Consider the following 26,368-nt stretch of genomic DNA (forward strand, 5'->3'; position numbering starts at 1 on the left):
GCCATATCTTTTAAAATTATAGGGCAAGGGCTCTTATTGGGTAGGGCTGGGTAGAAATATTTTGGCGCTTGGATCGATCGATCGATCGATCTGGAGTGGCGCATTGCGCGTCGGATCTGGAGATCCAGGACGTGCCGATCGTCGCGAGCAGCAGCGTCCGGCACCGAGGTACAAATCTTGAGGAGGCTTGTGGCGGCTCCTCGGGCAGCGACGAGGAATTTGAGGAACAGATGAGGCGGATGCGGCATGAGAGCTCCCAGGAGAAATTTGCGAAGTACAGGGGGGTCTTGTTGCTGGTATCGATCCCGCTGGGATTGATCTTGGCCGTGATGCTGCTCATGCCACGGTCGACGCTGGAGAATGGCGCAGTGTCCATCACGGATCCTTTTGATCGCGAGGCATTTGGGAGCCAGTCGAGCTTCGCTGTGATCTTTGACGCGGGGAGCTCTGGAAGTAGAGTCCATGTCTTTCGATTTAGTTCCGATCTAGAGCTACTCGCCATGGACAATGGTCTTGAACTTTTTAGGCAGGTAAGGAACTAGTTTTGTCCTTTTGAATTTGGTGAGCTAACTTTTAGTTCTTTCTTTCTTCCTTGCAGCTAAAGCCTGGATTGAGCTACTATGCCTCTGATCCACGAGCAGCAGCCAACTCCTTAAAGCCACTACTGGATGCTGCTTTGAAGGTGGTGCCAGAGAATTTGCAAGGAAAAACTCCAGTTCGTCTCGGGGTATGGAAATATTTTTTGCTGCTATTGTTTTCACATTATGTTGTTTTTGTAAAGGCTACAGCGGGATTGAGAACTCTACCTGGTGGAAAAGCCAATGAGATTTTAGAAGAGGTATGTCTTTGGACGAGCTTTTAGTCTGAGCAGTAAAACAACTTTCTTGCAGGTTCGAGATCTTTTATCAAATAGCAGCTTTAAGTTCGATCCATCCTGGGTTAGCATTCTTGATGGGGCCGACGAAGGATCATTTCAATGGGTAGTTCTTTTGGTGTTTTCTATGTGTCTTTCTAAAGCTCATATGTAACTGCAGGTTACAATAAACTACTTACTAGGCCGCCTTGGAAAAGACCTTTCCGAAACTGTTGGAATTGTGGATCTTGGGGGAGGCTCGGTGCAAATGGCTTACGCAATTGCTGAAGAGGACGCCGCAAAAGCTCCAAAGGCGGCAGCTGGCGAAGACGCTTATGTCAAGACTCTGACGCTTCTCGGAAAGACATACTATTTGTATGTTCACAGGTATGTTCATCATTGGTCGCTTCCAAAGGCCTCTCGTCACTGACAATATGTGGTGTTATGCGATGCAGCTACTTGCACTATGGCTTGCTAGCAGCTCGGGCAGAGGTGCTCCGACTTGTAAAGACCAATGATGAAAATCCTTGTGTTACCTCTGGCTTCAAAGGTAAGCATTGGCCGATCAGCTTATCAGGCTTGAATGATAGTTCTGTTCCAGGCCAATACGTATATGGATCAGAGACTTTTGATGCCGTGGGGGGTGCTGATTTTGATCGATGTAGCGATCTCATTGTCAGCGCTCTCGAGATAAATCACACATGTAACTATCTCAAATGCACTTTCAAGGGAATCTGGAGCGGTGGCGGCGGTGCGGGTCAGAAAAAACTCTTTGTGGCCTCATTCTTTTTCGATCGAGCATCTGAGGTATGTATATACGCATGTGTTTTTGCAACACTCAGGCTTGTTTCAATGTTTCAGATTGGAATCATCAAAGATCCACAGGTTTCAGAGGCAGTTGTTGAGCCCTCTCAGTTCAGAGACGCCGCCAGATCGATTTGTTCGACGAGTTACGAGGACATGCCAAAGAAGTTCCCAGGCGTTCCAGAGCTTGCGCTGCCGTACATATGCATGGATGTCCTATACCAATATGATCTTCTCGTCAAAGGCTTCGGTAAGCTTCGTGTATCTTCGTTTCATCCTTTGACGATGTTGTTCCTCAGGTATTCCGGCCAACGAGAAGATCACGCTCGTGAAGCGTGTCCAATACAAAGGCTACGAAGTGGAAGCAGCCTGGCCTCTTGGTAGCGCGATAGAGGTTGTATCAGGACACAGCTCCTCGACTCATTCTTTGCAACTCTAGGCTAATTATTTGATGGAGATTCGTGAATTCTAGGATATGAAACGGCATTTTAGCCGACGACATGAAGAAAGTCGATTTGAATTGTAATCAGCAGACCATCGTTACAGGTACACTACTTCTTTGAAGCAACCTTATCTGGAAAGACGCCTTCCTGGTACTCAGACTCACAGAAATCTCCGCCAAGTTCATCGCAGGCCTCTCCCGGGAACACACTGCCAAGCACCAATTGTAAGTTAGATTGTAAGTTAGATCTCTTCCTTTTCGTTTTCGTTTTTGGAGTTCTTACGTTTTTTTTTCTTTGTAGTCGACGTAATCGCGATCAGGCTGCTTCACGGCTTTCACTTCCTTCGGTGGCGATGGCTTGGGCTTCACCTCTTTTCCAAAGCCTTCGACCGAAGTCCCGACCTCTTCGCCCGCTTCGGCCGGGAAAACGCTGTAAGAAAGAGCTCAATTCTCTCCAGGTAGTACTATAGGAAGAGATTTCTTCGAAGAACTTACGATTGCTCGCCCTCGTAGGAGACATAATCTTCGTCGTCTGGCTTCGCTGCTAGAGTCGCCACTCGATTGATCCTCCTGGAGCAAATCCCCGCGAAGCTCCTCCGAGATTTTAATCCTGGTAGATTTCTTTGGTGGAGCTGGTACGGGATTGGAACTCCGGCAGCTTGCATCTTGGTAGCTCTTCTCTCTTTTTGATCTTCTTCTCTCGTTCTCTCTTCTCCCAAAGATATTTAGATATATTCCCAGATATTCTAGTCTGACGTGGCAGGCTACTGGCTGTTTGCGTCACCAACGGCTGCGATTAAACGCCATGTTTGTACTATATTTTGAGGAGATCTTAAGAATAACAATATTATTCAATAAAATATAAATTTGAACATGTGAAGTCTAATTGTACAGTTATAATGCCATTTCTTCCAAAGCAAACCCAGCAGGAGGGGTAAAAAGGACATCGCCATTTAACAGCTATGAAGAGACTTTTGAATTTGCAAATGTGTCTTATATTGGTTGCAATTAGGACCAGCCTTTTTTAACACCCTTATTAAAGTTAAGGGTGAAATTTAACGTTCACACAAACCTTTAAGCTAAGTATCAATACTTACCATTTTATTTTTTATTTTTTTTAAGAAGGATTTAATTTGCACATATTTCCCTTATACTTACGGTTAACCCACTTAACTTCTAAGTATTTGGTTGTGAGGAGAGCTGCTTGATTGCTAGTGTTGCCGCACTAATAAATTCTCTGTTATGTTCAATCACGGTCGGCTTTTTGTCCAATAAACTTCGACTTTGTCGTCCAAGAAACTTTGTGTTCGACTTTGTCCAAGAACACGTCCTCGGCGTTCTCTACACTTGAGGTACATGTCGACGAGGTGCTCACGCAGGTAAAAGGTTTCCTGAAAACCAGACTGTACGACGTGACTGTGAATCTTTTGTGCATCTAGCAGGCTTCCCAGAGAACCACACTCGCGGATGAGACGAGCCAGAGTGAAGACGTCGGAGGAGCATAGCTTCGAATCGAGGTGCTCTCTCAAGTTTCTTTGCTTGCACAGTCTATAGTGAGTCCTCTGACCAGCCTTCTCATACCCGCTGCTAGAGTTCTTCCTGCGAGCACCATCACGTTGAAGCCTCTGGCAACAGGGGCAGAGCAAAGGTGAAAATTCGTGTTCCAAGTGGCAAACATCAAGGGCTCGACACACTGGACAAAATCGTGTACGACTTTGGCTCCGAGTTTGTGACTTGTGAAAGCCACTTGCTTCGTTGTTCCCTGGTTACATCCACGTTGACGCTTAGCACCGCATTGCTACGGTGGCCTTGTGGACTCTCGTGAAAGAAAGAAGCGATTAAGATTAAGAGTTTACGAAACCTCCTTGGCCCCCTTTACGCGTTGCTCAACTTGGTAAAACAGGCTGCCGTCGTAGATTGCTCGGATATCCTCCTTTGAAGCGAAGCCGTCCTGGTCTTTCATTATTTCGTAAGCAGGTCGCCATTCGAGCTGGGCTGCGGCCCTGCAGACGCGAGGAACAATTCGATTACAAATCCAAATGCTTTCAAACAGAAATTACCATCCAAAAAAGTCGTTAACATCGCGGTTTCTTCGTGTCATAGTTAGGATCTCGTCGAATGTCATTTTGTCCGGATGTGTACGCGCAAACTTCGCGAAAGTCTTCTCAAAGTTGGCTTCGTCAAAGCTGGAAGTTACAGAACACTCTTCACGTCAGGAAAATATAAAGCACACTGAACTTACTTCCCGTCATGATCATAAATTCCCGTGTCACTTCCATGTATGCCCTTGTGTATGTTCTTGATGTGAACTGGGAAGAGTAGGTCGGGGATCCAGCTCTGGCAGCAATAGCAAGCTGATGAGATGTTTCATCGAATAATATGAAAGGGAGACCTCCAACGTCGGATAGCTCAAGGCAACATTAAGTGCAAGTGTGCTGAAAACAGAGAAGGGAATATCGAAACCCAACGCTCTGAATCCTAAACAAGACCACAGAAAAGAGGAATTGAGACGAAGAAATCTCTAACAACTTAACAGCATACCATTATACGTTTCCCAGGGGTACACTTTGCCATCCCCATCCCTATCGAAAAATTCAACATGCAGCTCCAAGGGAGTCTTCCCTTCTGTTGTTAGAGATCAGAATGAGCTCGGAATACAATTCAAAACTACAACTTACTTTGATTCATCGCAGTATCTCCATCACTCTTCAACTTACTTTGAGTCGTCACAGTAGCTCCATCATACTCCAGCTTACTTTGATTCGTCGCAGTAGCTCCATCACTCTCCAACTTACTTTGCTTCATCGTGGCTCTGATGGAGCTGCTGCGGCGTCTGGACTTCAAACCCGAGGCTCTGGTTCCGGAGGCCGGGCCATTGGAACAGCACGGAGAATAGAACAGGCTTGAAGCCATTGAAAATGCGGGAGCTTCAAGCTTCAACACTTTGTTGCCTCATGAAGAAGGTGCTAGACGGAATCAGGGCCGCGCCAGATGTCGGACAATCCGGTAAAGCGTACATGCTGCGCCTGGAACAGCGCCTGTAGGACACATAGCCTCATCGTAAACCTTGCGATCCAGGATTCGAATCCAGGATTGCCTATATGCCACGTGACATAAACTGTGATGTGGCTCCTAAACAATGGTTGAAACTGATGCATTGCTCGTCGAAAAAGCTAGAAGTTAATTGTTTTTAAAGCTCGAAAGCAGCTAAATTTCCTTCTTAATTTGTTGCAAAATTTAAGATTGGCTTGGATGTAAGAAGTATGGAATTCTTTGTACCATTTACAAGTGGACAACTCTTTCCATGATGTGTAGGCTTGTGGTGTTTGTTTCTTCGGAGAAGATGAAGTGTTCTAATCACCTTGTTGACCATATTTGACCAATAGTTTCCAAGGGGACATTCAGCATTCAGAAGAGCTTAATGAACTTACATTAAAAATAAATTGGCTCTATTTCCCTTTGATATTTTCTAAACCTTCTATTGTACATTTACCAAGAACTGCACCTTCATGGATAGCTGTCTTTCAAACTAAAGCAAAACTTATCCAAAGACAACTCAAGCTTATCCACAATCTTATTCGAATAATTTGTTGCGCTTAGCATCAACCCTTAGTTTGAATTTATTATGTAATTACAATAATTTATCAATTGTCTGGCATATTTCATATTAGTTCCTATGCTTTGAACATAGAGCCAAGCGGTGAGAGTGGCCAGCACCAAAATATTTTCTCGGCTTTGCAATGGCTTGTTGAAGGTGACGCATATCATTACGGGTGGAGGAAGCCACAGTATTGCTTCAGGTAAAGCTCTGTCGGAGATGTAGAAAGCAATACGAAATTTTCGATTGTATGCCAATGGCGAGTGACGAAGCTGATGTTATAGCAGAAGAGACGATGAGCAGCAGACCCAGGCCGCGTTCCAGTTGTGAGTAAATTCCAAAAGTATGATCACCTGGCCGAGAAGGATCCACAAAATGATGAGAGGCCTTTAGAGGGATGAAAAGAAAGAGACCAACCAAAGAGAGACATTCCATGGAGGAACTAATCATAAGCATCAACGAGACCATTTGGCAAGAAGAACATAAAGTATGGGGTTCACAATCCAGCCACCGTGATGCCACGAATCGCGTTGATCGCTCTAGAATTCTCGACAAAACAATCACTCTCCAGAACCGGGTGTGGACAGCGTCAAGACGCAAGTCTCGCAGAGGCCAGCAAGATATAACCTTTTTAAATTTCTACAAAAGCTCTTAGAACGAGCTCTCCCAGCTCGTTTCATTCTATTTTTTCCTATCATCCTGAATTTTTATCAACGGGATAAGTCGCCACGATCACGAGCATACTGAAAACATTTGGGGCCCCGCAGATAATCCTCGATTCCTTGAGTGGCAAGGTCTCGTTCAAGGAGTATGGCAATCAAAGATTTTTCGAGGCCCCGAGCAAGGACGAGCTCGAATCGATGAAGGCCGCAAGGAAGCCTTGCACCTGGATGGAGAAAACAAAAGACATTTTTTCTTTGGTTAGAGGCAGACCGTGTAAACAGTATATGAATCACAAACATGGTGACAAGTGACAACTTTCTCTCAAAAAGCTTGATGAGTCTCTTTTAGCTGATTCTCATCAAATATCTGGCAGTTCCAACCCTCGCATCTTCGTTCTCGAAGTTTTCACTCCAAATTCCAAAAAATTATTTCTCTGGTGTTCACGGGGAATTTTACTGTACAGCTCAAGCTCCTGAGCTTCCAAGTTTGTTCTAATGAGCTTCTCGAAGACCTGGTTTTTAAAACCCTTTTTCCTCACATTGACGTTAGCAAACTCTGTGGAAGGAAGAGGAAAGAAAACGACCTTAGAGCTACGGTTCCCGGTGGAGGCTTATTTTGTGGCGATTAGTAGCGATGCTTTCTTTTGTCATCTCTCTCACTATGCAGGACAAGGGATTGATGATCGCCGCGTCGTTCTATCCTTCTAGCTCTTCGTTTTTTTCCCCTTTATCCTTTTCTTTCCTGGGAAGGTGATAGAAGCTCTTGCGATTATTCCTTGCCACAAGCTCTCATCACTTGGTCGAGTGTTTTCTCTCTTGTTTTTGTTTCCTTGGATTAACACAAGACCGTGACATGCGAATAACTCCAGTGACACGTCTGTGATACGTAAAAGTCACGATCTTTACTTCACTGGAGCTCCAGCGCTCTCTCTAAAAGATTTCGCGACTTGTGATCTCGTCGAGGATGCACCAAAGCATTCGAACGAGCAAAGCTCCAAAAAACTCTTAGGTGAGATCGACAAAGAGTGCTGGAAAGAATTTGTTTTTCATTTCCCCTTTTGCTTTCTGGCTGACAGGCATTGAAAATCGCGAGCAAAGCAACAAAGGCATCGATTCTTTCACTGCTAGAAACCATCCAGCTTCGAAGAAGAAAGATGGCCCTCCCAGTCCCCAAGAGCCATCGATTCTATCCGGTTCTTCCCATGTTTCTACGCTTCCTGTACCGATCTTCGGTCGTCAATGGACAGCTCGAGCAGTAATAGTATCTCGCGTAGCTGCTACATGACGTTTTAAAATCCTGCGAGCGTTTTCAAAGGTCAATAAGAGAGCGAGAGATTGATTGATACGAAACAATATATAAAGTCAAGGGAAGCAGCAGTAGCGCGTACCTTTCCGGCTGACATTGCTTGCCACGAAGACAAGCTGCTGTTGCTATCTTGCTGCTGCTTTTCTTCTATTTGCTTTTGAAACTCTGCCTTCTCTTCTTCCTGGCAAGGAGAGAATGAGGATTTGCGCGCAAGGCAACAACACGAACCATTATTCTTTGTTGATCAGCAAACCAAGGTGCCAGGTTGCTTGGCAGCTTGACAATATCCTCATCAAACAGCTCCAGGAACTGCTCGTTTGCGTAATGCGCTTTGTTCCCCGCGTAGCGTCTATACTGCCAGAGAGTGCTTCCAATTCAGGACCTTTGAGTAGAAACCTGGGCTAGCCTAGTACTTGTAGAAAAACTTGCTCACCTCCTCTATAATTGATGTCAAATTCCACTTTTGTAGCCTCCTTAAGCAGCCGACAAAGGTTCCAGTTTGCTGAATCCCGGAGCTGAGACCCAACGAAGATGAGTGATGAAGCTTAAAACCATGGAGTGTAAAGGAACTTACGAGCATGTAACCATAATAGGATACATGGAATCGTCCAAAATAATTTCCAACGCGTCCTTCATCATGTTTTCGCTCACTGGTTTCCACGAGGCGGGCTTTCCCTCTCGCGCCCCTAGATGAATCTGTTGGCAATACCAATAAAAATCGTAAGTGATCGTCGGCCCAAAGCAAACTAACACAGGAAACAAAAGAAAAAGGCCAAGGAGAGAGAATGAAAAAAGAATGAGAATGAGAGAGAGAGAGCTTGCTTACCAAATTCACGGCTGACTGCTGGAGAAACGTCTCGATGACAGGACAAAGTGGCTCGGGAGAGAGATGCAGCAACGTCTTGAGATGGAGATTGGAGACAAAGGCGAGGCTGTGAACTTTGAGGGCGCTGGCTCTGTAAATTCCTGGCTCCACAATACCATAGTTCTCTGGAATGCTCATCACGGCCAGCGGAGCGGCTGAAGTAGAACTGCCATTTGAGACAGCCATCATATCTGTGTGTGACCAGTTCTCCCTTTTAGAATCTCAGCGGGGATCCAACCTCGCCGGAATCCAAAAGAGGAAGATCCACTTAATCCTCTTGCCTTGCGCGAAGGTAAACGAGCGCTTACACCTGTAGAGCCTTTGTGGCGGCAGAAGACCAGGCAATCAGCGTTTTATTCGACGACGCAAAAGGGTTAAAGGGAAACCATAAAGAAAAAAAAGCAGCCATGTACCACGATCAGGAATCTGTTCCCGTTTGTAGTTTAGCTCCGCGTGGTCCCACTCGGCGGAACATCTCAGCATCACAATTGCCAGGTTCCTTATCCAGTAACACAAAACAACTTCTCCTCTGTGCCACAGAAAAGAAGATTGAATCAGGCAAAGCATCGAAAAATTTTCCAGGTGAAGGGAACCACCAGAGTTACATACCTGACTTATCCAATAGAGGTCACATGAATGGAGTGATCCACAGATCCTGTAACATATGTGTCGAGATGGGGGTGCCAGTCTACTGAGGTTACTGGACCCTTGTGTTCTAGGCTTTTTAAAGCTTTTGGCCTCCCTCTGCCAAACTGCAACACGCCACCCAGTGGTTTAGATTTCGGAAGTAAAGTCTAAAGTGATGCTTACATTGATCAAAGGTGCGTATAGATTGTTTGAAGTCAGCAGCAAGCTGTTCCCATGAGAAGCCAGAGCCATTTCGTGCCGCGGCAACTTTAAGCCATCCGCACTCGTGAACCTTGACAAAATTACAAAATCAATCACGGAAGTCATAAAGTGACATTTCTTACTTGCTTGCATCGTATGATTGAAGAACTTGGCCTTGATTATGCAAACTCCATTCGAACACCTATTGCCACAAGTTGTGTGCACGCAAGTGCAGAAGAAGAAAGATTTTACGTACCTTGCCATCTGACCCCATCGTGAAGATGCTAGTCTGGTTGGTACCAAATCTGACACAGTTTATAGCACAACCATCGTGAGCTGGCCAGCCAGTGATTGGAAGATATCCATTCATATCTGCAACGCATTAAAGAGGTAAACAACTGAATAAACCATCCATCAGGATACCAAAGAGCCGGATCACTCCGTCATCTCCTGCAGCGGCTACCATTTTTCCGTTGTGGTTGAAGCAAATGGAGGTCACAACTGGTGGATCTTCACCAAGTGGGAGCAAATTCTGTAAAATAACAGATTATCAAGACTACCTTTAAAACACTTGCCACGATTACCCAAGCCTTCCAGTTCTTCATGTTCCAGACTGATAAAGAACCAAATCGACGTCCAAGTTTATCTGCATTTGTGCTGATCTTGAAATATAATCACAATATCAAGCTGCGTAGACTGTTACCATTCAGCGGAAACGAAAAACGGGTCTGTAGGACTACACTTTATATCCAGAACTCTGCGTAGAACACGAAGTTTCAATATTTATCATCCATAGTACGATATATTTACCTTGGAAAAGCCTGGTTTGAAGAAAGATCACAGACAACCCGCTTAGCATCGACATTCCAAGCTTTGATACCAGCTTCTGAAGTTCCAAGCAACAGCTGCGAGAATCATTGTGAAGATAGGCTCAATGTAAATAATCTTACCAGACGACCCGATTTATGCTCCCAATCCAGAGACATTATTTCAGCACCACAGTAGATGGTTGCATTTCGCGACGTTGAAACACTCGAATCATACGTCCATATTCTGAGCAAGAATCCGCTTTGTTTATTTTTTTTCTTTTGTGAAGCGTTAGAGCAAAATATACCTGACAGTCCCATCAACTGATGCACTGGCAATATTGGATCCCGTTGGAGAAAAACGACACCTGGTTATTGGACTAGTATGGCCTGAGAAGCTTTCCTGTTCACAGTCACATAGCATATGGGTTTAGTTTCCAGAGAAAAAGAAAGGAAAAACAACAGGAAAATGGACATCTCCGATGCTCACCACCATCCCACCTGAGATCGGACAGTAACTTCCGTAAAATCTTCAAGTAAAAACACGTTCTCTGAAAATCAAAATATCAATCCAGCATGTTAAAGCTCACAATTCTAAGACGTACCAGCAGTAAGAGGTTCGAAGGCTACAGATCCAGATTCCCGAGATGTGGACAGTTCTGATGAGTTAGCCAAGTCCGATGTTTTCTCGACTGAAGAGATGTCAATATCTCCGTCGGTCAATCTACTAGACTCCATCGACGTCGTAAGTTGATTCTTCAGAGCTCTGAAAGTGAAACAGTAAACACGAGACTATGAAGATGGCTGACATACGCTTTAAGCATTATGATCTCTTCCTCTTTTCCCTGTAGCTCGGCTTCAAGAGAACTGCATTTCTCTCGACTTTGAGTCAACTGCTGCTTGATCTCTCTATAGTTCGAGCGCTTAGAGATGAGCTTTAGCAATGCAGGAAATCGTGAAAATCGTTAAAGAACACAGGCGCATAGAAAAAGGTACGGAGCAAAGGATATGAATACCGTCGAAAAACTGGCAGAGAAAATTGCGAAACGAGACCATCAAAGTCTCCAGCCAGTCTTTGGAGAAATAAACTTGGAACTGAGGGTCGGAGCTTGGATCTTTCACGTAAGGAAGAGCTGCAAAGAAGAAAAGAAAGGGACCGCAAAGTGAGATATAGCTGAAGTTCCTTATCGAGAATTTTTACCAAACCACGCTTGCCAATCGTCTCCTTCGTTCAAGAGATTGCCCCCATACTGCTTGAAGAAATCCAGCACACGATCCATTCGCCCCTTTTGCAGCGCATGAACCAAGTAGAATCTCTTCAATCCAGTGTGGAGCTTCCTCGCAGTGGCTTGGCAATGCGAATCGCCCGGCGCAAACAGCGACAAGCTCAAGAAATCCATGAGCTCGGCGAGCTTCTCGATCTGGTACCTCGGAATATAGACATCAAACACGAGCTGCATTGTCTTCTCGACCTGGTAGCCCTGCGTCACATCCGCCGCGAGATCCGCCTCGAACGCGCGAATCGTCTGCGTGAATCCACGAAACAGGAGGAATTCGCGAACCAGCCCCTCGGCATTCTTGTGCTCGTCCATCCAAGAACCCTAAACTCTTGTCCCAAGAACCCTAAACTTTAATTATAAATATGGGCCCTACGTTTAGGGTTTGTGCAAAGGATATGGAGGGTGAGAGACTGTTAACGGATTGGGAGCTGTCCCAAAGTCCATTCCCGGAGCTTCCAATTAGGGGGAGCCAACATCGCAGCCAAGTTCCAATTTGCCCTATAACTTTTCAGGTGTTGAGGCCGTGGCCTCGATTCGAGGAGGAAGCAGCAGCTATGGCACACGATCTGGATAACCAGGCACATAGAAATCAAGATCCTGCCTTGTTCATAGAGCCTTTAGACGAACCAGGCGACGAGGTAGGAATAAGAGTTCCTTTAGAAGGATATATCTTTCCTCTGACAAACAAGTTGGCGGCAAGGCTAGGACTTGCGTTTAGATACAAGCACAATGGAAGTGGACGGGGTTTCAGCTTTTCAGATCTCCTTATTCTCGACTCCAGCCAAGGACAGCCAGCAGGAGCTAGAAAGATGCTCTCGCAAAGGGTTTTTGGGAATGGAGGAGCAAAAGGGGTTAGTTTAGCTGGTTATACAAGCTTGGATGAGCTTTTACGTGACGATTCAGTGAAGCAAGTGATCCAGCAGCTTTATGGCGATATGATCCTTGATGAAACCAAGTATGGCTTCATCACGGAGTACAATTCCACAGTTTTCTTCAGGCGGGTTGTAGGAACTCAGACTTTGGAGTGTTCTCCGGTGGTGAGAGTGAATGAAGCACCGATCGAGAAGTTTCTCTTTGTGCTCCACCAGGCAGAGATGGACAAGAACATGAAGCCTGATTTTTCCAGGACAGTAGTGAAGGACACCTCTCCAGGTGATTACCACGTTCTACAGAAATTCGCAATGTCTGAAGGTTTCTCAGTAAAACGATCTTTCGAGTTTGTCACAAACTCGAGAGATATAACACAGTCAAAACCAAAAAGACGGCTGGTATATAATCCTCAGGGTATTGTCCGAGTTGATGTCATTGACAATATGGTGGATGTCACGGATAATATGGTTGACAACTTTGAGTTAGCCATTAATAAATTGCCAACAATCGATATGGAAGAACTGGGTGTGACAGGTGCTGTTATTGGGTTTGGAAAGTATGGTAATGTGATAGAAGGAAAGGCACCGGATGGAACAAAGCTTGCACTCAAACTCTTTGATCTGAGAGCAAACGAGGCATGGGATGCTGCATTTCAGGAATTCCGAGTGTACCGTCGCCTAAAGCCTTTGCAAGGGTTGCATGTCCCGCGTTTGATAGCATTGGGAAGAATAGCTCACACCAGTATCATCTCTCTTGTGCTCACAGATGAGGCAGGCAGCGATGTTGTGAAAGAATTGCAGGGAAGGCAAGGCATGCTTGTGAGGAGAAAAATTGTGCAAGCTTTGTCAGAGATTCATAACCTGATGGTTTTGCACAACGATGTCAAGCTTTCAAATATCTTGTGGAGTGGAGGCGATGCCAAGTTCATAGATTTTGATGCGAGCATATTAAACCCAGATATGTTTCCATATAAGCGTCTGGAGGAAATACAGAGCTTGGAAAACCAGCTTGACGAAGGTGAATCTTTGCTTTGTATGTGTTAATTGCTCATTCATTCAATTTTTGTTTCCTTGCAGCTATATTAGAGGCATGAATGAAACACTCACAGTTTTATACGTAAACAGTTGTGCCTTGGACTATGACATGGCGAGCGGACATGGCACTAGTGACCACGTCACCGACCGCAATAGCTGGGATTGGACAGTGCCTTCGTCTCTGCCACAAAGGAAGAGCAGCACTCGATCGATCTTCTTTCGTTTTTGCACTAGAATTCGATGATAAGGACCTCAAGCTCTTGAATTTGCTTCTCCAGGCAGAGTCGCTGGACCGTATCACTGTGAAGAATTCGGCACTTCTCTCGTCGAGCTCGACCCCAGATAAATGGAAACTAAATTGATCGTCGTGGGAAGAACTTATCTCTGATCTTTGCCGTTGTTGCTGCTGCTGCTGCTGTTGCCGCTGGATTATGAAGCTAGCATTTTCTTTCACCCATCTCCTGAGCAGTTTGAGATAACAGCCATTTCTCGTGCTCTTTCCACTCTTTGTAAAGATCTGCCTCATTCTTCCTGTGAGGATCTCTAAAACCTCATACCACATTGAGTACTACTGCGAAACTTAAAAAGAAAATTGTCACCTCTTTCAGAGAGAGAATTGGAGGAACAAGTCACGGTCACCTTGACTGGTGGAAGAACGTTCCTATATCACGTTGCCCACAAAGAAATTTCCACTGAAAGTTGAGTCAAGCCACGGCCTTGACGCCAGAAACTGTGGGATCATAAGAACTTGTCCAGAAACTGTGGAGAACATAAAGACTTACACTGAGGGACACTGTTCACGTCAAAGGCCTGCGCAGTCCAGTCTCGCCTTGGCTTGACGCGATCTCTTTCCTCCTTTATCTTTGTTCACGTTTCGAGACAGATGAAGATCTGGTCGTTCACCACCGCGGACGGCAGAAGCTTCTCGGCGTCTAAACCTTTGCAACCGTATGTGGTCGTTCTTGGGCCCTGTGGTTTCGTCCTGCCGAACAGAAGCGTCATGACGACTTGACAAAATCTTAGACAAGTTCCTACTTCACTGCATGAAGAGCTTTGTTTTTCCTCGGCTTGCAAAGAAGTGTTGTTTAGCTTTCCTGCAATCTCACTCTCACCAGGATCGCTGTTGTCGCTGGCCTCTGCGTCAGAATCCGATGCGGCATTTCCATCAGAATCGGATTTATGTTGTGCTATATACTGCAGAATAGCATGGATAGAATGAAAACCCACGAAGGTACTACCAATACTTGCCTGATCCAAATCTTCTTGGTTTTGATGAGTGAAGCCACTTGCGGCCAGTTCCTTATCCAAGGCTCCGGCTGTTCTCGCCAAGTTTTCAAAATCTGGTCTTGTGTCGTCTTCGTCCACATTATTATCAATCCCTTGCAAAGTTCGAGCATTGCCGCCCGGAACATAGTTAAACCTGAAGAACAGCTTCTGCTTAACAACCCGTATCAATAAACATGCTTATAAAGCATACCTTTTCAGAAAGAACTTGTAGATACAATCTACGTCCCGATCAAAGTATCTGTAACGACAAAGAGAGTTTTAGACTCTCTGGTAGCACACATGAATAAGACTCACGATTCCGCATTCCGGTGAGAGATTGAAACCATCTGAGGAAAATCGATCATTGTAACCTTTTCGTCATCATCTATCTGCCAGAACTCTTTCAGAGAAAATCCAAAGCAAAAGGCCGGAATTCCTTACCAAGAGATTGAACTCGTTGAAATCACAGTGAATAAGGCCGTGTTCAGCAAGACGAACGATCAGGCTAATTACCGTGTCAAACACTAGTGCTGGATTCTTCAGCTCTTTCACTTGCACCCTGCAATAGTAGGAATTAATCTAGTTTCATTCATTCCAATCATCAAAAACACAACTTACAGAGGATAGCCTGGAACAAGAGTCATTAAAACACAGTGTCGATTCCAATCAACTGCTTTTGGAGTGGGGAATCCATGTTCATGCAGAGCCTGAACAAAGCATTAAAAAAAAAAAAAAAACGCAGAAAGAGTGAAAGCCACTACCTTCATGAAAGCAAATTCCTTCAGAGCCGCAAGACGTGAAAGATATAACCAGTTAAAGCTACTTCGATGTTTGAGGTAGTCTCGCTTTGATTTTACAGCTCTGAATGAAGTTCGTCCCAGACGATGGAGCTTGAGTGCTAAAGTTTGTCCATCTTCAGCAACTACTTCAAAGATATCTGGAAAAAGAATTTGCCAATGATCATCAGCTAAAGAGACTCTCTCTTTCTGTATACCGGATTCTTTGCCAACACCAATTTGACGACCGACTCCCACGATCAATCCACGATTCACCATGGTTTTGATCGCGAGAAAATCATAACCAAGATTTGTGAGGCGATAGCCATCGTCTACCAGCGAAACACAAAAAGAAAATCAGCTATGATAAAGCCAGAAAAAATCCTTACACTTCGTAGAGTCGTGATGAACGAGTTTGTGTCGCAAAAGAGTTCGTATGTTCTTGTAAGCTCCACCAGTCCTGGACGGAAAGAACTCTCGAAAAAATAGACAAAAGGAAACGAGAAAATCACTTACTTGAGCCCGGCAATGCGATCGATAAGCTCGGCAGGAACGATTTCATGCTGAAATGCTCGAAGAAATCAGGCAAAGAGGAAGAAGATCACAGATCGCGCTTACATTCTTCATCCCCATCTCCACAGCCGTGAGAACACGAAATTCATCCTTGGAGAGATAGCGCAGCACATTCACGTCAAGCTTCATCTCTAGGGCTAGGGCTTTAGCAAGCAGAAAAGGTTTTGGTTCCCAGGAATCGAGCCTTGCCAGAACGAGAGCCGAATATCCTACGAATTATTTCATTCGCGCTGTCAATGCTGCCCTCTCCAGTGCTAGCTAGAAGTAAACCGTAGCACTAGGGATTCTACGCGCGACGCGGACGACGATCCATCGATCGCTCGGCGACCAGGTATGCGAGGCCTACCGATCGCTACGATTCTCTTCTGCGTCTTCATTCTCGTGCCCCGATCGTCGTCGCAACCTCCCACGGACAGCCTCCCCAATGTGATGTACTACAACACCATGTCTTTCTCTCCGGGCAGCGCCTTCGAGCGTAATCTCGATGCCGCGCTCCAATCGGTCATCTCCAGCTCCAGATCCAGCCCCAGCGCTGCTCTGGGAGCCAGCCCAGACGTGGCATACGCGCTGGGCGAGTGCTACAACAATCTCTCCCCGCAAGATTGCGTGTTGTGCCTTGGCATGGCGAATCGGACAATCCGTGGTCAAGCACCAAGAACGATTGGAGCGCGCCTCTTTTCCAATTCCAGCGATTATAGCTGCTACCTTCGCTACGAAAACTACGATTTTCTAGGTACGTTTTTCATCTCTTTTTCTTGGTTTTCTCTCATAGATATGTTTGTGTGGATCAGGAGGAGTTACTCCCAGAAATCCAGAGGGAACTATTGAAAATGCTCCTGCGGCTCCACTACTTCGAAACGCCGCCCAAGCAAGTAAGTGGTTTTAATTTCAAAGCAGTGAGCCTGAGAGTTTTGACTTTATTCTTCCAGGCTTTCCACTGGGCATAGTCGTGGGTGTGCTTGGAGGCGTTTTAGGTACTTTAGTCGGTATCTTCGTGTTCTTCTGCTTACGTCGTAGGCGTTCTTTGAGGATTCGTCGAAAGTTCCATCTGGATAACTTGGATCTTCCTGGTATGAATTTGAAAGTTTTCTCTGCCCCCAAAGTTGACACCACTGGTTTGAAGTTATTGATGGGATAAGTAGCTTTACGTACCATGAGCTCGAGACGGCAACAAAAGGCTTCTCGGACGATAACAAGCTTGGTCGTGGTGCATTTGGAACGGTTTTTAAGGTTGTAGTGGTCATAATTTGTTACTGACTTAACATCTCTCGGTTTGCAATGCAGGGAGTGCTGAAAGACGGTAGCGAAGTTGCCGTTAAGCAGCTGGACTTGCATTCCAAACAGGGACAGCGAGAGTTTGTCAACGAGCTGTCTATTATAACGAGCATTCAGCACAAGAACCTTGCAAAACTTCGAGGTTATTGCCTTGACCGAGACGATCGAATACTAGTGTATGAATTTCTAGAGAACAAGAGCCTTGATCAGCTATTATTTGGTAAGGACTAGGCTACTTCCTTATTGGTTAGTCTCTCAATTTTGTGATTGTAGAATCGGCTACTGGAATACTTTTGGACTGGCCAACACGCTTTCAAATCGTCCTTGGTGTTGCGAATGGCCTTGCTTATCTTCACGAAGGATCCCAAAAGCAGATCATCCACCGCGACATAAAAGCAAGCAATATCCTTCTCGACCATAGACTACATCCAAAAATCTCGGACTTCGGAATCTCCAAACTCTTCAACCAAGAGAAAGGATTTACGAGCACCGTGATCGCCGGAACAATGTAAGGCCAGTTTCTTCCCATTTCTCCTCCTTATACTTCGATCGTTTTTCAGGGGCTATCTCGCTCCAGAGTATGTGCTGGGTGGATTGCTGACTGTCAAAGCCGATGTGTATAGCTTTGGAGTCCTGACGCTGGAGATTGTCAGCGGACAAAGATGCAGCGACCGAAAAGATGGCCGTCTGCTAGTTCACTCGGTAAGTTACGAGATTTATCAAAAGTTCCAAAGATCTATTGCTGTTTTATTAGGCATGGATACTTCACGAAAACTGCAGCGAACTCGAGATTGCTGACCAGAGACTAGACTTGGAACACAACTCCGAAGAAATCTTACGAGTTATCCAAGTCGCTCTCGCTTGCACTCACGAGAACTCGGCGTCTCGTCCATCGATGGGGGACGCTGTTGCCATGCTCTCCGGCTACAAGCAAGTCATAATCGCTCCCAGATCCCATGATGTCTATCTAGATTATCTCAGCAGCAACGATACGGATAATTCTCGCTTGTTGACAACGTCCAACACATTCGGTCCGGGAACGAGTTTTAGCATTGAATCAAAGGCATAGTCGAGCGACATTTTTACGTGTAAATTAACTTGTCATAGAATGTTTTTTTAAAGGCTAATTACAATTTTGAAAATCATATTTTGGCGGTAAAAGTTTGCTCAAATTAGATTTCCGTGCCTAGATTTGCCACTGCCGGTGCTGCTGCTTTCCGCTACGCAAGTATCTCCCGGGGCTCTTCCTCTCCAGGAAGTTTGGCTCCTCATGTCACGATTGCTCACCGCTTTCTTCAGATCACAAATCTTGCGTAAGCATCATATCTCTCGAGAGTAAGAGTTACTAAGGAGTCACAAACCTGAAGAGTATATGGACGTCTACCATGAATAGAATCCTCCTCTGCAATACTTCCAAGACCTCAAGTCAAAAAACTATTTACCAGGACTGTCTGTGACAAAGTCGAGCTTCCTTCAGCTCTTGGACGAGATGTTAACTCTGCCTAGATGGACAACTAAGTGTAAGCTGGAAATGTTTTTCAAAGAGCTTTTAAGTTGTTTGTGCGTATAAACATTGTAGGATTACCTTGGAGAACTGATTGAGCCGGAAGGTTTATTGGATGCTTTCGCAAGCTATTCCGTCGGAAAATCCGGCTGGAGCCGTGGAACCGACTGCCGCACTTCTTCCAGCTTGTGAAGCTCCTCCTTGAGCCTCCGGAGTGTTGGATATGGCGTCTGTGTGCAAAACATATAAGATTTTTTTTTTGCCTCTTGAGATGGACGAGAAGCTTACCATATCGACCTTGTAACGCTCCGCGTTGCCGATCTGTGGGATGACAAACACATCAGCCTGGAGTGACAAGAACCAAACGAAGATCCCGTCAGTTACGAAGGACAAGTGCAAAGATTTTCTAGAATGAAAGAACATACGAGGGTGAGTGTGTCTCCAAAGCAGTATTTTCCCGATGTCTTCTTCACGATCTCCTCGAGAGCTACATGAAAGTCCAAGACACTTGTGAGTTGCGGGGTGTGAAAGCAGAAAGCTCACCGTTGAAACCAATGACAACCCAGTGTTGCGCCCACTTGAGTCTCTCCTCGTCGCCAAGTTTCTCCTTGATCATATTCTGCCAAAGAGCAAGGAAGGATTCAGCCTTGCTATGAAAAGCAGGCAAAACTTACCATAACGCGGCCTCCACTCTGCAGAGGCTGAATATTTGACGCGACGAGATTGACAATCTTGCAAATGTAACAATCGAAACATGAGAAACAAATCGAGCTAAAACCGATAATACTTTTTACCTGGCGAATTGTCGCTCGCTGCTTCACGTTTTTAGGCAGGAGTGGCTTCTCTGGGTATTTTTCTTCCAAATACTACGTGATAGCAATTCCACAAGAGATCCCTTCCAAGAGAAGAAAAAAACAATAGCAAACCTCCACAATTGCTACAGAGTCGATCAAAAGACCATCTTCTTCGGTTTCTAGTGCAGGCACCATACCCAAGGGATTGATCTTCGAAAACTCTGAGAATCACAAGGGATTTAACCCCGAATGCCACACAAAACAAACTCTACCATCGTCGAGCCGACCATTTGCGAAACCCACAGCCTGGTACTCGTATGGAATCCCTGATCAAGTAGAAAACTGCGATCACATCCAGAGGGAGAAAGAGAAAAACCTTTCAATGCAAGCGCCAGCCTCACTCGCCAACCACAAGAGCTCCCCCAAAACGTGTAGAGCTTCATCTTCCCTCCACAAAACCTAGATTTTAGAACCAATTTAGCCTAGATCCGAGGTATATCCCCGCCACGTCACTCTCTAAGCTCGTAACGGAAGATCTACACCTTCCACGTGTCCAAGCCGAGTTTCGTAACGAACAATTTTTGGTATATTCTTGAGCGAGACTATTCTGATATTTGTTTGGACACATGATTTTTGTTTTCACAATGTTTAAACAATTTGACTCTTGATCCACTCATTCTCAGGCTTTGAGAATGATTCCACAATCTACTGCAATGCTTCTACTTTGAACTGTGCCTCTTGATCCATTCATGGTTGAGGATCTCCTTGATTACGAGCCTGTTAGCAGTCATACCCCTGATCAAATCTCGGGCTCCATCCGAGATGCCATCCCAGCAAAACACGCCGTGATGGACACCCGAGCCACTGCTTATCACGCTCTCAGATATCCTCCTCGTCTCCTCCCTGCGAAGCTTGAGAAATGGCGTTCGTGCCGTGAGACAGTGATACAAAACCATTCCCAGACCCCAAACGTCCACCGCTGGAGTGTAACATCCATCGCCTAGCATCGCCTCGGGAGCCATGTAAACCCACGTCCCGATGCCCGACACCCGCCATGGATTCGTCATACAGCACGCCAGCCCGAAATCGCACAGCTTGGGCACACAGCAGTCATGGTTTGATTCTCGATCAGCCAGCAACACATTCTCCGGCTTCACGTCGCAGTGGATGAAGCCTTCCTCGTGAACTTGTCCCAGTGTCTTTGCGAGCGGCGCGATGATCTTTGCGGCTTCATGCTCGCCTAGAACGCCCTTCAGCGAGATCCGCTCGTAGAGGTTATAGTCGCAGAGCTCAAGAACAAGGTCCCGGACTTGCTTGCGATCGGGCAAGCGATCGGTGTTGGAATACCCCAGGGTCGCCAACGTTCGATCCTCCCGATCGAAATATCCATCGCCACTGTCAAGGATCGTCTTCACGGCAAAAGCTTGTCCATCTTTCCTGCGCAGAACTTTGAACACGCTGGCCTGGCCTCCGATCCGAATCCGATTATCTTCTCCACCTGGTATTTTTCCGCCAGAGCTGGGTATTCGTTGCGAAGCTTGTCGACGCCCAGCCACGAGTGTAGCTTCTGGGTTTTCTTGGGTGGGCATAGGTATTCCTCCACCGCCGGGCGCTTGAGAGTGATCGCATCCATCTCTTCGATCGATAGATAGGAAAAAAAAAAGAAAACGAAGAATATACCTGGAATGTACTGATTCTGAATAAAAATAATGTACTGTACTAATCGCGGTTAGACCCCCTTTCAATCGCGGCCATCAAGAAGAAGGCGCCTTGATCAGATATTATTTGGTAAGAACGGTTTGTCTCCCACTCGCAACACCAGGGACGAGTTGAAAGCGTGTTGGCCAGTCTCCAGGCCTTGCTCATCTTCTCGAAGGATCCCAAAAGCAGATCATCCGTCGAGACATCAGAGCAAGCGATATCCTTCTCGATCATAACATCCAAAAATCGAATCTCCAAACTCTTCAACCAAGAGAGGGATTTACGAGCACTGTGGCTGCCAGAACATTGTAAGGCCAGTTTCTTCTCCTTATATTTCGATCTCTTTGCAGGGGATATCTCGCTCCAAAGTATGTGCTCGCTGACTGTCAAAGTATCGCTTTTGGAATCCTGGAGATTGCCACCGGACAAAGATGCAGGGACCGAAACGATGGCCCTCCACTGCACAATCCGTGCAAGGGAAAGTCGAATCTGACTGCACCACCGCTTTCGGGTCCGCCCCTGTCGCTACAGAGATCGCTGAAACTAAAAGACAACTCTAAGAAATCTTGCGAGTTATCCCAAGAGATCATCCATACTATCCGGCTACAAGCAAGTCACAATTCGCTCCCAGATCCGAGATTTTATCTCAGCAGCAACCATACATATAGTTCTCGCTTGTTGAAAACGTTCGAGCGGGCTACGGAATCATTTAAATGATATGGTCAACTAAATCATCTAAAAACTCTTGCCACCTTACATTTCATATGAATAAGGGTATTTGTTGCGAAACTAGTCCAGCACCAAGTGTAGCTGCAAGTCTCTCTTGGAAAAAAAAACAATGTATGTATATCATCGCAGCCGTTCGTTAAGCCCTATCCAATCACGGCCACTTATAACTCGTTCTAGAAGATCTCATGTAGTTTTGGCGTCCAGGCACTCGTAGAAGAGGATGTAACCATGATCCGTGTTGTTGGAGTACTCCTGCGTGGATCCAAAGAAAGTTTGCACGTACGTCTCGTCGATGATCTCTACGTTCTCGTCGTCGAAAAACAGCCAGTGGCTGTGGCTCTTGACGAGGCTGACATAGTGGCCGTGATTCGGACCGCTGCCGACGTGAACCACCACCGCAAACAGCGAGTACTCGGACTCGGAGCCTGGAGCATCGTCGGTGGTGTTGCAAAGCTTGAGCTCCAGCGGAAAGACCACTCTGTACGAGAGTTTCTTGTATCGGCCCAGTTGCTCTATGTACTTGAAGCGTTTGAGGTGCAGGGCGAGGATCCGAGGCGGTGTTTTGATCTTCATCCTCTTTTGAGCCTCCTGCAAGCTGGGAGGTGGTCAGAAACGAAGAGAAGCGAAGAAACGGTGATGGATGAAATTGAGTTTTACCTGCAGCATTTGTCGCAGAAGAACTTGTCCTCGGCGTTTAGCGTCTCGGTGGAGCTGAAGTTGCGAAGGCAGCTGGTGATGGAGCTGTTTTGCTCGATGTCTAAGCTCAAGTCGAGAAACTTCTCGTCCCGCGCTGTGATCGTCTCGCACCGTAAGCACCTCGTCTCGTTTGTGAGGAATCCCTGAGGATTCAAAGCAAAGAGCTCGTTTATTTCCTACTGGATGGAAACAAGAGAAGAAGAGAACTGGACCTGGAAGATTTTGTGAACCCAAGTAAGCGGATGATCTTGGTCTGCTGCTGTTCCATTGGCCACACCGTTTTCTTTTTTCTCGGCAGGTTTCAGATTTCCCGAGGCTGTCCGTCCCGACTTGGCCTCCTTCTCCAAAGTCTCAACTAATTCATTCAGCAAAAAGTTTAGAAACTCGTGTGCGTCCTGCCAGCGTAGTGTTGGACTTCTTTTACCAGAGGAAAAAAAAAGAGAACGCAAAGGAAAACCAAAGATCACGAACCCGCTCTTTTCTCGTACGTACCTGGTGCATGTAGCTCCGGAAGAGCTCGTTTTGTTTCTTCACTCGCTGCACGAATCGCTTTGGAGCTATAACACCCGTTTTCTTCTTCTGGGAGTTTATCTGCAAAAGAAGAAAAAAGAATGGAATGATCACGAAAATGCCCCAGAGATTTCTTACCTGCGAGAAGAGGTCTGCAAGGCAAGTGAGCAAATTCTCTTCCGGCTCTCCGCTGGATTTCGTCCGGCTGTAGTACTCTAGCAGCTGATCCCGGAATGGGACACAAAAGTACAGTGCCTAGACGCGAGGAATTCAGAGAAGTGCCTATAGAAGACGCTAGAATCAAACCTGGAGAACGCTGTTGCAATAGCAAGTGTTGCCAAAGTTTTCCAGCCCAAAGTACCTCTCCCCCTCTGGGAATTGGTCCCCCAGCGCCTTCTCCAGCTTGGAGCCCGTTGCTCCCATCGAGAAAGTGCCTAGCCCTAATTTCTAAAATGCGTAGTTCAAAGGGGAAAAGAAGATAAAAGTACATTTGCTATTGAATATTCGCAGAATATTAGTTAGGGTTCTTATAATCACAATTTAGGGTTCCTAGGGTTTGCATTTCTTAACTAGATCGAATTGATGGAGCCTCCTCAATGTTCTAAAGCAATATAGGGAAGAAAAATATATCTTAGTGAAACATCAGATTTTCATTATAGAGATTCCTGAACGTAATTTGGGCCTTGGAAAGACCTAAGTTCATGCAATGAAAATTTGATGTTCGAAATCATTTTCGAAATTTAGGGCTGGGCGCTTTAGAAATTTTTTCTTTTGTAAAGAATTGGCATGGACAACAAATCGGTTCGTCACCTCACGTCTTGAATGCACGCCCCCCTGTGGCTAATTGGAATGTCACATTTGCTGCCACTGCTAGAATTTGGGATGTAAACTCCTGTCCCGGGCCTGCTCGCTTGCTGCCAGGAGGACGATTGAGCGGAGGAGCTTTGCGTTGCCGACGAAACTGTGGATGGTGGCTGCTTCGATCCTCCAGAAGCGCTGGAGCTGGACTGCTGCTGAGCATGCTTGGCTGACAACACCGGCTTTGAGGGAGGAGCCGTCGCCTCTTGGCATTGCTGTTCTAGGCCGAGGAACACGAGGATGCGCTTGAATCGGTTACTAGCAACGGCGTATGCAATCTCATTGCCCGCAGCAGCGTTCTGTTCGAATTTAAGCACGGATCTAGAGATGAGAACAAGCAAAGTCAGCCACTTGGGAGTATAGTTTGACTTGGTCATGCATACCCGGCTTCAAGTGTCACTTGGCCGATGGCCTTGCCGCTTACTACGAAAGGGTCCGCCAACAAGGAGACAAGGCACAGCGGCTGCACGGCCGTGTCCTTTTCTTCAATGGATAGAGATTTTCCCTGATGATGCAAGCGTGGAAAAATTTAGAAGAGAAAAACACATGGGATCAGACCTCGTCAATAGCATGGAACATGAAAAAGTTTGGCCGCACTTCGCCGGGAAAAATTCCACGTCCTTGACCAGAGAGGTAGTCCATCATGGAATGCACCAATTCTGGTATTGACCGCGGGGTTTTCTCTGCAAGAAAAAGCAACAATCAGATTCAATCTGGACTTTGCTTGTTGTGCTTACTGTTCGTCGCCGTCTCTTGGGAGGTTTTTAACTTCCCACGTATGCAGTTGTGATCGCCTGAGTGGAACATACACGACATTAGTAAATAGACGAAATCGAGAAATGCCTGGCGATGCCAGTGTACAAAAGTAACAAAACAAAACGAGAGCACATACCTGTAGTTGTCCTGCCCAAGATCTCAGTTGCCGAGTGCTCCATTTGAGCTCTTTTAACTTCACCGAACACGTGATTGCACACCTGGCCCCCAGAATTATGTGTTAGTGAACGAGCCCATTTCGTCACAAAGACATTTCATAACTGTACCTTCTGGCTACGCTCAACAACTGCAGCTTGTTTGTCGGCCTGTGCTTCTTTAACGCGTGATGACTCTGGAAAAGAAAAATTCAACACCACAGCACATTCAACACCCACACAAATCAAACACTTTCTGCCAAATACCAACTTGATCACACTTACCACCTTGGAGGCTCTCGTTGACATTGCTGCTAGGCGGGTCCTCATCACGCTGTTGCGAGTCGGGAGAAACACTCGCAGATGAAATGTCGGCCACAGTCTCCTTGCTCTCTTCAGCGTCTACTTCTGTCGAGTCCGGCTCCTTCTTCCCGATTGGATCACTTGGAGGTGGCGGTGGCGGTGGCGGTGGGACGTTAACTCTTCCCTTCGGAAGTGGTCGTCTCGAGCCGGAAAAGTCTCTACGTGGGTGACCACCACTGTTGTTGATCTGCGCGTAAGGCTTTTGCTGCATCGCGGGCACCTTTGCATTGCCATTGAGAGGCATTTGCTGCTGCTGCTGCTGCTTTCGCGTCAGTACTTGTTGGAGAGAAAAGAGCACCTCCGCCACCGAGAAGTACTGTTGCATATGAAGAACGCCGTTCCAGCTAAAGCGGCGCTGCTGGATGGATCCAAGAACAAAGTCGTATTCGCCGGGCGCTCCAATCAGGTGCAAATGCTGGCACAGGGAATCGATGATGGCGTTGGCCGCCGCAAATTCCCCTCGCAGCCATCCAATAAACGCGTCCCGCTGATCGGGAACCCAGTGCCTCTGGTGGTGAGGAACGCTGCTCTTGTCGATCGTGCCGGGAGGGAACTCCCCGAGCTTCGGTGGCGGTACGGCCATGGACACGAAAACTGCTTGCGCTCGCTCTAGTCACAGAAAGGGAACCTCTCACACTCGAAAAGCCTGCGAGCAACAAAATCCACAGCGTCAGCTCACGATTCCCACATACATTGCATGAAATTCTCGTCGCTCCAAGCCACAAATGCGCACGCTGCCACGCTGCCGTGGCTCGATCGTCACAGATTGTGGCGATCCACACCAAAACCTCGCGTATTTCGATGCGGCGCATGCAAATGCGGCGCCGGGAGGGGCCGAAATATCGCGAATCGGACAGACCTAGCTAGGATCTAGACGCGAAATCCCTCGCAAGCACAGAAACTCGAGCAAGAAAGATCGAGGAGGCCTTACATTGAGCGATGGCGCATCCGCAACTCCAGCCATAGACGACCTATGCGCGCTCCAGCTCCAGAGCGCCAGCGCCAGCGCCAGCGCCTTCGCTCTTCAAACGGGAAGACAAAATAAAAAAATTAGGAGTGAGAGTAGC

At 46.4% G+C, this 26,368-nt stretch overlaps 11 protein-coding genes and 1 long non-coding RNA gene across 21 annotated transcripts; 3 read left to right on the plus strand and 9 right to left on the minus strand.

Moving 5' to 3' along the window:
• The first annotated feature begins 47 nt into the window (after positions 1–47).
• On the plus strand, positions 48–2,186 carry LOC9633815 (probable apyrase 2). Its single transcript, XM_002979114.2, has 9 exons — positions 48–530; positions 599–727; positions 782–838; positions 891–980; positions 1,035–1,240; positions 1,309–1,403; positions 1,455–1,660; positions 1,715–1,907; positions 1,957–2,186. Exons 1-9 carry the CDS (start codon positions 231–233, stop codon positions 2,094–2,096), a joined length of 1,416 nt encoding a protein of 471 aa, XP_002979160.1. The 5' UTR covers positions 48–230; the 3' UTR covers positions 2,097–2,186.
• Positions 2,159–2,809, minus strand: LOC9660347 (light-regulated protein, chloroplastic). The gene is made up of 3 exons (XM_002979264.2): positions 2,595–2,809; positions 2,383–2,529; positions 2,159–2,308 (listed from the first exon to the last, which is right to left on the minus strand). Exons 1-3 carry the CDS (start codon positions 2,762–2,764, stop codon positions 2,209–2,211), a joined length of 417 nt encoding a protein of 138 aa, XP_002979310.1. The 5' UTR covers positions 2,765–2,809; the 3' UTR covers positions 2,159–2,208.
• Positions 2,401–2,973, plus strand: LOC112349584. Its single transcript, XR_002993434.1, has 2 exons — positions 2,401–2,557; positions 2,613–2,973. It is a non-coding gene; the product is annotated as an uncharacterized LOC112349584 (long non-coding RNA).
• Positions 2,974–3,921: 948 nt separating this feature from the next.
• Positions 3,922–5,060, minus strand: LOC9633816 (peroxygenase). Its single transcript, XM_024684334.1, has 6 exons — positions 4,778–5,060; positions 4,641–4,724; positions 4,492–4,577; positions 4,342–4,436; positions 4,160–4,285; positions 3,922–4,102 (listed from the first exon to the last, which is right to left on the minus strand). The coding sequence occupies exons 1-6, from the start codon at positions 5,010–5,012 to the stop codon at positions 3,952–3,954; spliced, it is 777 nt and encodes a 258-aa protein (XP_024540102.1). The 5' UTR covers positions 5,013–5,060; the 3' UTR covers positions 3,922–3,951.
• A 2,325-nt stretch (positions 5,061–7,385) lies between these two features.
• LOC9633817 (probable tyrosine-protein phosphatase DG1060) lies at positions 7,386–9,029 on the minus strand. The gene is made up of 6 exons (XM_002979266.2): positions 8,492–9,029; positions 8,240–8,361; positions 8,099–8,180; positions 7,894–8,019; positions 7,748–7,846; positions 7,386–7,656 (listed from the first exon to the last, which is right to left on the minus strand). The coding sequence occupies exons 1-6, from the start codon at positions 8,717–8,719 to the stop codon at positions 7,546–7,548; spliced, it is 768 nt and encodes a 255-aa protein (XP_002979312.2). The 5' UTR covers positions 8,720–9,029; the 3' UTR covers positions 7,386–7,545.
• On the minus strand, positions 8,866–11,768 carry LOC9633818 (WD repeat-containing protein 91 homolog). Of its 2 annotated transcripts, none has more exons than XM_024684339.1 (16): positions 11,366–11,768; positions 11,175–11,297; positions 10,978–11,119; positions 10,770–10,930; positions 10,666–10,694; positions 10,473–10,567; positions 10,309–10,411; positions 10,169–10,263; positions 10,062–10,115; positions 9,943–10,015; positions 9,782–9,890; positions 9,615–9,730; positions 9,502–9,560; positions 9,341–9,449; positions 9,140–9,282; positions 8,866–9,059 (listed from the first exon to the last, which is right to left on the minus strand). In XM_024684339.1, exons 1-15 carry the CDS (start codon positions 11,754–11,756, stop codon positions 9,145–9,147), a joined length of 1,797 nt encoding a protein of 598 aa, XP_024540107.1. In that variant the 5' UTR covers positions 11,757–11,768; the 3' UTR covers positions 8,866–9,059; positions 9,140–9,144. The 2 variants fall into 2 exon arrangements, with proteins under 2 accessions (XP_024540107.1, XP_024540106.1); XM_024684338.1 differs by having other exon boundaries at positions 10,666–10,715.
• A 1,638-nt stretch (positions 11,769–13,406) lies between these two features.
• On the minus strand, positions 13,407–16,105 carry LOC9660348 (serine/threonine-protein kinase rio2). 3 transcript variants are annotated; one of them, XR_002993450.1, is made up of 14 exons: positions 16,009–16,105; positions 15,907–15,953; positions 15,780–15,850; positions 15,609–15,722; positions 15,376–15,551; positions 15,233–15,321; positions 15,056–15,173; positions 14,930–15,003; positions 14,826–14,873; positions 14,597–14,768; positions 14,384–14,542; positions 14,131–14,330; positions 13,988–14,078; positions 13,407–13,919 (listed from the first exon to the last, which is right to left on the minus strand). XR_002993450.1 is itself a non-coding variant. In XM_002979268.2 (13 exons), exons 1-12 carry the CDS (start codon positions 16,090–16,092, stop codon positions 14,151–14,153), a joined length of 1,332 nt encoding a protein of 443 aa, XP_002979314.2. In that variant the 5' UTR covers positions 16,093–16,105; the 3' UTR covers positions 13,407–14,078; positions 14,131–14,150. The 3 variants fall into 3 exon arrangements, 1 of the variants encoding a protein (XP_002979314.2); XR_002993449.1 differs by having other exon boundaries at positions 13,407–13,927; XM_002979268.2 differs by having other exon boundaries at positions 13,407–14,078.
• Positions 16,106–16,296: 191 nt separating this feature from the next.
• On the plus strand, positions 16,297–18,383 carry LOC9633820 (cold-responsive protein kinase 1). The gene is made up of 8 exons (XM_002979116.2): positions 16,297–16,696; positions 16,755–16,835; positions 16,893–17,033; positions 17,087–17,193; positions 17,248–17,458; positions 17,512–17,746; positions 17,799–17,940; positions 17,993–18,383. Exons 1-8 carry the CDS (start codon positions 16,297–16,299, stop codon positions 18,305–18,307), a joined length of 1,632 nt encoding a protein of 543 aa, XP_002979162.2. The 3' UTR covers positions 18,308–18,383.
• LOC9660349 (glutathione S-transferase 2) lies at positions 18,328–19,998 on the minus strand. 5 transcript variants are annotated; one of them, XR_002993453.1, is made up of 11 exons: positions 19,913–19,998; positions 19,809–19,862; positions 19,669–19,757; positions 19,537–19,608; positions 19,417–19,473; positions 19,286–19,361; positions 19,168–19,229; positions 19,031–19,087; positions 18,824–18,972; positions 18,600–18,736; positions 18,328–18,531 (listed from the first exon to the last, which is right to left on the minus strand). XR_002993453.1 is itself a non-coding variant. In XM_024684367.1 (9 exons), exons 1-9 carry the CDS (start codon positions 19,977–19,979, stop codon positions 18,871–18,873), a joined length of 636 nt encoding a protein of 211 aa, XP_024540135.1. In that variant the 5' UTR covers positions 19,980–19,998; the 3' UTR covers positions 18,758–18,870. The 5 variants fall into 5 exon arrangements, 1 of the variants encoding a protein (XP_024540135.1); XR_002993452.1 differs by having other exon boundaries at positions 18,600–18,740; XR_002993454.1 differs by having other exon boundaries at positions 18,328–18,527; positions 18,600–18,763.
• A 257-nt stretch (positions 19,999–20,255) lies between these two features.
• LOC9633821 (probable serine/threonine-protein kinase pXi) lies at positions 20,256–21,125 on the minus strand. Its single transcript, XM_002979270.1, has one exon. It carries the CDS (start codon positions 21,123–21,125, stop codon positions 20,256–20,258), a length of 870 nt encoding a protein of 289 aa, XP_002979316.1.
• Positions 21,126–21,971: 846 nt separating this feature from the next.
• On the minus strand, positions 21,972–23,611 carry LOC9633822 (ubiquitin carboxyl-terminal hydrolase 3). 3 transcript variants are annotated; one of them, XM_024684314.1, is made up of 6 exons: positions 23,479–23,611; positions 23,311–23,427; positions 23,155–23,253; positions 22,875–23,012; positions 22,624–22,805; positions 21,972–22,561 (listed from the first exon to the last, which is right to left on the minus strand). In XM_024684314.1, the coding sequence occupies exons 1-6, from the start codon at positions 23,593–23,595 to the stop codon at positions 22,150–22,152; spliced, it is 1,065 nt and encodes a 354-aa protein (XP_024540082.1). In that variant the 5' UTR covers positions 23,596–23,611; the 3' UTR covers positions 21,972–22,149. The 3 variants fall into 3 exon arrangements, with proteins under 3 accessions (XP_024540082.1, XP_002979317.1, XP_024540081.1); XM_002979271.2 differs by having other exon boundaries at positions 22,875–23,057; XM_024684313.1 differs by having other exon boundaries at positions 22,875–23,057; positions 23,155–23,427.
• A 192-nt stretch (positions 23,612–23,803) lies between these two features.
• Positions 23,804–26,328, minus strand: LOC112349603. The gene is made up of 8 exons (XM_024684312.1): positions 26,233–26,328; positions 25,224–25,947; positions 25,071–25,135; positions 24,923–25,004; positions 24,768–24,824; positions 24,589–24,713; positions 24,414–24,535; positions 23,804–24,351 (listed from the first exon to the last, which is right to left on the minus strand). Exons 2-8 carry the CDS (start codon positions 25,882–25,884, stop codon positions 23,979–23,981), a joined length of 1,485 nt encoding a protein of 494 aa, XP_024540080.1. The 5' UTR covers positions 25,885–25,947; positions 26,233–26,328; the 3' UTR covers positions 23,804–23,978.
• Positions 26,329–26,368: the final 40 nt, after the last annotated feature.

Source organism: Selaginella moellendorffii, unplaced genomic scaffold (genome assembly GCF_000143415.4).
Source record: "Selaginella moellendorffii unplaced genomic scaffold, v1.0 SELMOscaffold_40, whole genome shotgun sequence".
In the NCBI taxonomy this organism is placed as follows: domain Eukaryota; kingdom Viridiplantae; phylum Streptophyta; class Lycopodiopsida; order Selaginellales; family Selaginellaceae; genus Selaginella; species Selaginella moellendorffii.

Coding starts and splice junctions, on each gene's coding strand:
- LOC9633815 (XM_002979114.2), top strand. CDS start 231: ATGAGGCGGATGCGGCATGAGAGCTCCCAGGAGAAATTTGCGAAGTAC. Junction 839..890: donor CCAATGAGATTTTAGAAGAG/GTATGTCTTTGG, acceptor ACTTTCTTGCAG/GTTCGAGATCTTTTATCAAA. Junction 1,661..1,714: donor TTTTCGATCGAGCATCTGAG/GTATGTATATAC, acceptor TCAATGTTTCAG/ATTGGAATCATCAAAGATCC.
- LOC9660347 (XM_002979264.2), bottom strand. CDS start 2,764: ATGCAAGCTGCCGGAGTTCCAATCCCGTACCAGCTCCACCAAAGAAAT. Junction 2,530..2,594: donor TCCTACGAGGGCGAGCAATC/GTAAGTTCTTCG, acceptor TCTTTCTTACAG/CGTTTTCCCGGCCGAAGCGG. Junction 2,309..2,382: donor GACTACAAAGAAAAAAAAAC/GTAAGAACTCCA, acceptor GGTGCTTGGCAG/TGTGTTCCCGGGAGAGGCCT.
- LOC9633816 (XM_024684334.1), bottom strand. CDS start 5,012: ATGGCTTCAAGCCTGTTCTATTCTCCGTGCTGTTCCAATGGCCCGGCC. Junction 4,725..4,777: donor AGATACTGCGATGAATCAAA/GTAAGTTGTAGT, acceptor CTCTAACAACAG/AAGGGAAGACTCCCTTGGAG. Junction 4,578..4,640: donor CCCCTGGGAAACGTATAATG/GTATGCTGTTAA, acceptor GGTCTTGTTTAG/GATTCAGAGCGTTGGGTTTC.
- LOC9633817 (XM_002979266.2), bottom strand. CDS start 8,719: ATGATGGCTGTCTCAAATGGCAGTTCTACTTCAGCCGCTCCGCTGGCC. Junction 8,020..8,098: donor TGACATCAATTATAGAGGAG/GTGAGCAAGTTT, acceptor ACTCTCTGGCAG/TATAGACGCTACGCGGGGAA. Junction 7,657..7,747: donor AAGCAATGTCAGCCGGAAAG/GTACGCGCTACT, acceptor AAACGCTCGCAG/GATTTTAAAACGTCATGTAG.
- LOC9633818 (XM_024684338.1), bottom strand. CDS start 11,756: ATGGACGAGCACAAGAATGCCGAGGGGCTGGTTCGCGAATTCCTCCTG. Junction 11,298..11,365: donor CGATTGGCAAGCGTGGTTTG/GTAAAAATTCTC, acceptor TCTTCTTTGCAG/CTCTTCCTTACGTGAAAGAT. Junction 10,931..10,977: donor GAGATCATAATGCTTAAAGC/GTATGTCAGCCA, acceptor TTTCACTTTCAG/AGCTCTGAAGAATCAACTTA.
- LOC9660348 (XM_002979268.2), bottom strand. CDS start 16,092: ATGAAGCTTGACGTGAATGTGCTGCGCTATCTCTCCAAGGATGAATTT. Junction 15,322..15,375: donor AGGAATTTGCTTTCATGAAG/GTAGTGGCTTTC, acceptor TGCTTTGTTCAG/GCTCTGCATGAACATGGATT. Junction 14,331..14,383: donor AAAGCTCTTCATGCAGTGAA/GTAGGAACTTGT, acceptor TCTGTTCGGCAG/GACGAAACCACAGGGCCCAA.
- LOC9633820 (XM_002979116.2), top strand. CDS start 16,297: ATGCGAGGCCTACCGATCGCTACGATTCTCTTCTGCGTCTTCATTCTC. Junction 16,697..16,754: donor CGAAAACTACGATTTTCTAG/GTACGTTTTTCA, acceptor TGTGTGGATCAG/GAGGAGTTACTCCCAGAAAT. Junction 17,194..17,247: donor CATTTGGAACGGTTTTTAAG/GTTGTAGTGGTC, acceptor TTTGCAATGCAG/GGAGTGCTGAAAGACGGTAG.
- LOC9660349 (XM_024684367.1), bottom strand. CDS start 19,979: ATGAAGCTCTACACGTTTTGGGGGAGCTCTTGTGGTTGGCGAGTGAGG. Junction 19,474..19,536: donor AGCGAGCGACAATTCGCCAG/GTAAAAAGTATT, acceptor TACATTTGCAAG/ATTGTCAATCTCGTCGCGTC. Junction 19,230..19,285: donor GGTTGTCATTGGTTTCAACG/GTGAGCTTTCTG, acceptor ACTTTCATGTAG/CTCTCGAGGAGATCGTGAAG.
- LOC9633821 (XM_002979270.1), bottom strand. CDS start 21,125: ATGCCCACCCAAGAAAACCCAGAAGCTACACTCGTGGCTGGGCGTCGA.
- LOC9633822 (XM_024684313.1), bottom strand. CDS start 23,595: ATGGGAGCAACGGGCTCCAAGCTGGAGAAGGCGCTGGGGGACCAATTC. Junction 22,806..22,874: donor GGGTTCACAAAATCTTCCAG/GTCCAGTTCTCT, acceptor TTGAATCCTCAG/GGATTCCTCACAAACGAGAC. Junction 22,562..22,623: donor TTCTGCGACAAATGCTGCAG/GTAAAACTCAAT, acceptor ACCACCTCCCAG/CTTGCAGGAGGCTCAAAAGA.
- LOC112349603 (XM_024684312.1), bottom strand. CDS start 25,884: ATGGCCGTACCGCCACCGAAGCTCGGGGAGTTCCCTCCCGGCACGATC. Junction 24,825..24,922: donor CTTGGGCAGGACAACTACAG/GTATGTGCTCTC, acceptor TGTTCCACTCAG/GCGATCACAACTGCATACGT. Junction 24,536..24,588: donor TGTTCCATGCTATTGACGAG/GTCTGATCCCAT, acceptor TTGCATCATCAG/GGAAAATCTCTATCCATTGA.